Source organism: Solanum stenotomum, chromosome 7, assembly GCF_019186545.1.
Source record: "Solanum stenotomum isolate F172 chromosome 7, ASM1918654v1, whole genome shotgun sequence".
Taxonomy (NCBI): domain Eukaryota; kingdom Viridiplantae; phylum Streptophyta; class Magnoliopsida; order Solanales; family Solanaceae; genus Solanum; species Solanum stenotomum.
In genome coordinates, this window is record NC_064288.1 from 54,760,830 (window position 1) to 54,767,427 (window position 6,598).

General features: G+C 31.3%; 1 protein-coding gene across 1 annotated transcript in view; it reads right to left on the reverse strand.

The window, feature by feature from the left end:
* Nucleotides 1–1,621: 1,621 nt before the first annotated feature.
* LOC125871188 (fatty acyl-CoA reductase 2, chloroplastic-like) overlaps nt 1,622–6,598 on the reverse strand; it is a 13,072-nt gene continuing 8,095 nt past the window's right edge. Inside the window, exon 8 of the mRNA XM_049551784.1 lies at nt 1,622–1,809. Coding sequence (XP_049407741.1) covers nt 1,741–1,809 — 69 coding nt within the window. The 3' untranslated portion in view covers nt 1,622–1,740. The remainder of the gene's footprint in view (nt 1,810–6,598) is intronic.

Sequence of the window (6,598 nt, forward strand, 5' to 3'; positions counted from 1 at the left end):
GAGGGAGTACTTTTTATCCACATTAAGGCTCCTACATATTCAATGAGTATATTATGTTTATTAACATCAATATGTAATATATAATATTAAAATAAGGTATAATAATTTAAGAGAAACGATGAAAAGACGATTTTATCTAAAATAAAGTCTTTTAGTGAAGGATCAAAAGTTCGAACAATTGATGTCCGTATTAGGGAGGGTAAGTAACGGATGAAATTTTAAGTTTTTACGACTATAACTTATATTTAGTTTGGACATAAACATAAAATGTATTTAGAATCTTATAATCGCAAGTTGAGCCATTAAATTCATATTATCAGCCATATCATATCTTTTTATTTAGTTTATACTCAGAAATATATTCATGTATAATCAACAATAGTTTAAATATGCTCCTTATTATCGAAAAAATATCAAATATATTCATGATAATTCTAATTAATTAAAGCTTTATCTTCTTTTTGGAGTTGTTGAAGTCTGTGATAATCTCATCTAAAATTATATTTGAAGAATTAAAACACAACATATTTTTAATTACTTAATAATATATTTTCAACACATGTAAGCGCCCCAAAGGTGAATCCAGAATTTAAAGAGTTTGGGTGCATCTAATATGATCTCTAAGTAAAACTTTAAAATAAAAATAATGAAATAACACTTTAGCTAGATTCGAACCTTGGTCTTGCAAGTGGTTCCCCTACCTTGTACCAACAAAACAAGAACACTCATATACTTTTCATGGGTGCACTGTTAATTATATCCTAGTTTTTATCAGTTTCTCGAGATAGATATACATATATATACATGATTTTTTTCCAAAGTTAACGGGTACACATGCACCCCCACTTATAAAGGTAGGTGTCCGCCTCTAAGCACCCCTCACTTGTGGCTTGATTCTTCTGAAGACGGAGATACTTCAACCTATACTACATTCATTTTCTCTAATACCATGTTGAAGAGTGTAACTCTTTCGAAAAGGTTTAAAGGTTAGGAGTGGACACCAATGAATTAGTCGTAACCCTAAGCTAAAATCATGATAAGGAGTGAACACTTGTTTTTTTTAGACTACTTGGAGTATATAATTGTTAATTAGCACAAATTATAGGTGATGAAATCAAGTTTATGCAATTAATTAATAATGTTAACTAAAATTAGATTAGAAGATTCATAACAACCTGTAACAGCCCATTATTCTTCTGTTTAATAATAAGTGTTATCTTAGTTCATTTTACGTTCATTACTATATACAAGACTAAATATTGACCTTAAAATTTTAATTTCAAACCCTAGAATGAAATAGCATTATACTCTCAGAAAAATAAAATCTAAACTAATCCTACAGAATAAAATAGGAATCAGTGACAAACAATCTTTTTTTATTAAACAACAAAAAAGTACACGCAATAATATTACAATCATAAATGAAATATAATCTTGAATAATCTTCTTCAGACATGTCTCCCATTAGCCTTCGTACATTGCCATTGTCAAACCTAGCAAAAGAAAAAAAAATTATTTATGGAATAATCAGGTCTTAATACGAATATTGAACATCGAGTAAAAGTTAAAAAGATAATTTTTTAGCAATTACACATCCATTTCTCATGATATTTTAGTAATGACATATTCTTTTTGTCTTAATTCATTTATGTCACTATAAAACATTTCATTTAGGAAATATCAGAGTCATGTATTGATCGTGTCATAAATATTATAAATTCAAAAATGATAAACTAAATATCACACGTACCAGCCTTTGTAGAACAAGTAGGGTTCATAAAGTTTGCTGAAATTCTTCAAATATTCCACCTTCTTTTTAATTAAACGTATTGGAATCTTTGTAAGCTCTTTTCCATCTTGTACATCATGCTGCCTGGATAATACCTCCCAAATATAATTTTCAAAAATCTGATATTTTGTCAAAAAATCTTATTTTTTTAACCTCAAATTTATCTCCTTTTAAATTAACAAAAGGAAATAATTTGAAAAAATCATAGTAAGAGTAAAAAATTTGAGAAAATGAGAGAGGATTTATAGATGATGATGCCACATGATAAACATTTAGTTGTGGATTTTGCAAATTTCCATGTTTTGCCAGAGCAACCAATGTTGTATTTACAACCATGTCAACTGGAACCTATATCAAGTGAACAAGTCAGAAACTACGTTGACTAGACACAAAGTTTAAGAAATAAATAAAAATATATTATCTCTAATAGCTTAAATTTTTTAAATGTGATAGATACACACTTCAATATGGTATATATCAAAGTAAGCAATACTGGTCTAAGGTTCGAGTGTCACCATCACACCACCGCCATTACTAAACAAGAATATTCATGTGTTTGACCCATGAACAAAAATTAAGTCAGGACTTGAGTGAGCGTATGTGTACGTATATCAAAGATATCACAAAATGAGATGGTCATATACTTCAATATTGTATTATAGTAGGTAGTATTAGTCCAGAGTTTATCAAGTCTTGCCTCCATCAATTATTTCCACGTGTTTGGCTCATAAGAAAGAATTTAGGTCGAGAGGTGAGGGTGTATTGAAAATATAATTCAGTTTTACTCTAATATATAAAATTTTTAAATCATATGGTCATCCACTTCAACATTGTATCAAAATATATTATACTAGTCTAGGGTTCGAGTCGAACTGTCGCTATTCATTAAAAAAGAATTTTCATGTGTTTGGGCCATGATAAAAATGAGGTCAGAATGTAAGGAACCGTAAGTCATGTGCTTCTCTATGACTTAAAATTTTTTAAATGAGATGGTTAGATACTTCAACATTCATCATCATAGGCAGTTCTAATCCTGATTTCAAGTCTCACCCCCACCAATTATTTCCAAGTGTTTGACCCATATAATAGGAAATTAGGCCGAGATGAAAAGGCAAACATGTTGAAGATATAATTAAATAAAATAAAAAATGTATTTTCCCTAATATCTTAAGCATTAAAATAAGATAGTGCAATTTATAACTATGTTGATATCTTTCTATCTCCAAAACGAATCAGACCACATGTGAGAAATGTGCGAGTTGAAAACATTAGTAAGTAATTAATTAAAAATATGTGCTATTTAATCAATCAAACATAATATAAATGACATTGTCACACACTTCAACATTTTCAAAGAAAACATAAAGTTTTAATTAGGAAGTAAGAAATTAAATTAAACAAATCTCATGAGAAAATAAATTAAAGATGTGATCAACATATATACATAAAACTAGACATGATCATTCCATAAAAGCCCTTTGTGAACCGACACTATTGGTAGGAGGTGAAAAATTCAAATGTTAAGTTTTTCTCTACCTTTCACACTATATATAATCCTTCTCTAAGTCTTTTATTTCACCAAATTCCCATTTCTCTCTTTCATTTCCTTTCTCTATTTTTTTTTTTTTTGCTCTCTCCTAATGGCCAACTCTCATGCTAAGAATGTCCCCCCTCCTCCTCCCCCTCTCCAATCTCACCCTCCATCTTTCCCTGCCCCTTCCCCTCCTTGTCTTTGCAAGGAGGCTACACAAACTGTTGACACTGAGATCTTAGGGGTTTATGGGATTAGCGCCCCCATCCACTCAGTCAATTCTCCACCTAGAAAGAGGGGAAGCATGTTGAATGCTGGGGAAGGAACATATGTGATTCGGGCAAAAAGGCCCAATGTTGAAGCTTTTGGACTAGCAACAGCAACAACGGACGCATCAACATTGAGATCGTTGGAGTTTTCATCAGTTGTAAGTGGTTCAAATGATGGTGAACATAATAACCAGCCAGAATCCCAACTCCTCTGAATTTGTTACATTTCGAGCTCGTATGAAGAAGATATTCCCATTTGAAGTCAGTCTTTCCAGAAAGGAAAGTTACCCGAAATTATGAGGGGTATTTTAGTATTTTCTTTACCTAATCAGATTAAAACAAAATTAATAATATTTTGGGGTCAAATCTGATTTGGGTCAGTTATCATTATCCCAAAATACACTTATGATTTAAGAAGAAAGTTCAAGAAGAGAAAAGAGGAGAAAAGAGGGAAAGGTTCAAGGCATTCATCAAGATTTCTTGCGAATCGAGGGTTGTTTCTCTAAGGATTTGATCCCTAAGAGATATGTAAGTTCTCATAGTGTTGGGTTTGTTAAACCACATGCCAATCATGCTATTTTAATGCGCTTTCATTCTTGAGGTTGAAGGATTTGAGTTCTTGATGAGTTTTCTTGAAATTTCATTTGTAATCTTGATTGTTGGAGTTTTGATGAATTCTTGAGATGAGTATTAGTAATTTGAACGTTGTTTTGAGTAGATTATCGTGTACATATGTTGGTTATTCGAATCTAAGTGAGTGGGGAAGAAACCATTCGATCCTAGGTGAGTTAGGATCAGAAAAAGAGAAAGAAATTTGTCAGGGTTTTCTAGGCAAAGGCTAGAGCATCGCCTCACCATTGGTCCAGCAGAGATGCTATGTAGTACAGGGGATGGCGCCCTGCACCAGGGTTGCTTGTCCCAACCCGTTCTCCGTCGCTTAGCTCGTCTGAGTTCTTTCAAAGGGTACCTTTACTGCCTTTTGATTCTATCTACTCTACACTACTTCTAAACATCTAGAAATCAGTCATAACATGAATCATCATCTTGAATTCATAATTCAAATTCATGGTAGAGTTAAGAGTCAAGTCTTAAGAGTTCTTTAGAGTCCTTTGAAACGTCTTTTGCAAATATTATGGCGAGAAAGCTAGTTTTTTTTCGTACTTCAAAGAAAATTCAACAGTGTCTAAGGGTCATTTTATTTCGTACTTTAAGGCGAGAAAGTTAGTTTCCAAGGGGTGCATCTATCACTTAGTCCGAGTTAATGACTCTAGTGTTGAGACACCACATATTCAGTCAATTCTAGTTGAGAGTGAGTTTCCAAATGATCTTCCCGGAGTCCCTCCTGAGAGAGAAATAGGCTTTGGTATAGATATTCTTCCCGATACTCATCCTATTTCTATTCTGCCATATAGAATGGCTCTAGCTGAGTTGAAAGAGTTAAAAGAGCAGTTGAAAGACCATTCTGAAAAAGGTTTCATTCGACCAAGTGTCTCACCTTGGGCGCTCCGGTCTTATTTGTAAGGAAGAAAGATGGTTCTCTTATAATATGTATAGATTACCGTCAGTTGAACAAGGTTACTATCAAGAATAAGTATCCTCTTCCGAGAATTGATGATCTTTTTTATCAACTTCAGGGTGCCACTTGTTTTTCTAAGATAGACCTCAGGTAATTTGTTATGGAATACAAATCTGATGCTCCATAGCAAACATAAAATTTGTTATGGAACTCAATTATGCAAACTATAACTATAGCATACAAATATGATTTTTCTGTTTGTTAAACCTAAAATTTACTCTTTATAACGTTAGAACTCCTACCTTACTATTATCTTTTAATTACTTTGTAACGGTCCAGCCCACTAGTAATATTGTCAGCTTTGGGCCTAGGCCTGCAAGATTTTAAAATGTGTCACTAATTGGAAAGGTATGCTTACATATATACCAATATCTTTCTTGTATTTTGCCGATGTGGACTTCTAATCTTAAGTTGGACGTCACATACTCCATCCGTACTCTTTTACTTGTCAATTATTCCTAAAATAAATATTCATTTTTACTTGTCACTTTTGATATATCAAGAAAAGACTAATTTTTTTTTACATGTTTTACCGTTAGCATTAAATATTTATTTTCTAAATCATTTTTCAAGACTTTATTTAATAGGAAATAATTTGGTAGAATACCTATATTATTAATTATTTTCTTAATATGTGTATCAAATCAAATTGTGATAAAGTAAAAATGAACTGACGGAGTACTTTTTATCCACATTAAGGCTTCTACCTATTCAATGAGTATATTATGTTTATTAACATCAATATGTAATATATAATATTATAATAAGATATAATAATTTAAGAGAACCGATGAAAAGACGATTTTATCTAAAATAAAGTCTTTTGAGCGAAGGATCAAAAGTTCAAACAATTGATGTCCGTATAAGAGAGGATAAGTAACGGATGAAATTTTAAGTTTTTACGACAATAACTTATATTTATTTTGGACATAAACATAAAATGTATTTAGGATCATATAATCGCAAGTTGAGCCATTAAATTCATATTATCAGCCATATCATATCTATTTCTTTAATTTATACTCAGAAATATATTCATGTATAATATAATCAACGATAGTTTAAATATGCTCCTTACTATCGAAAAAAGATATCAAATATATTCATGATAATTCTAATTAATTAAAGCTTTATCTTCTTTTAGGGGTTGTTGAAGTCTGTGATAATCTCATCTAAAATTAAATTTAAAGAATTAAAACACAACATATTTTTAATTACTTAATAATATATTTGCAACGCATGTAAGCTCCCCAAATGTGAATCCAGAATTTAAAGATTTTGGGTGCATCAAATATGATCTCTAAGTAAAATTTTAATATAAAAATAATGAAATAACACTTTAGCTAGATTCGAACCTTGGTCTTGCAAGTGGTTCCCCTACCTTGTACCAACAAAACAAGAACACTCATATACTTTTCATGGGTGCACTGTTG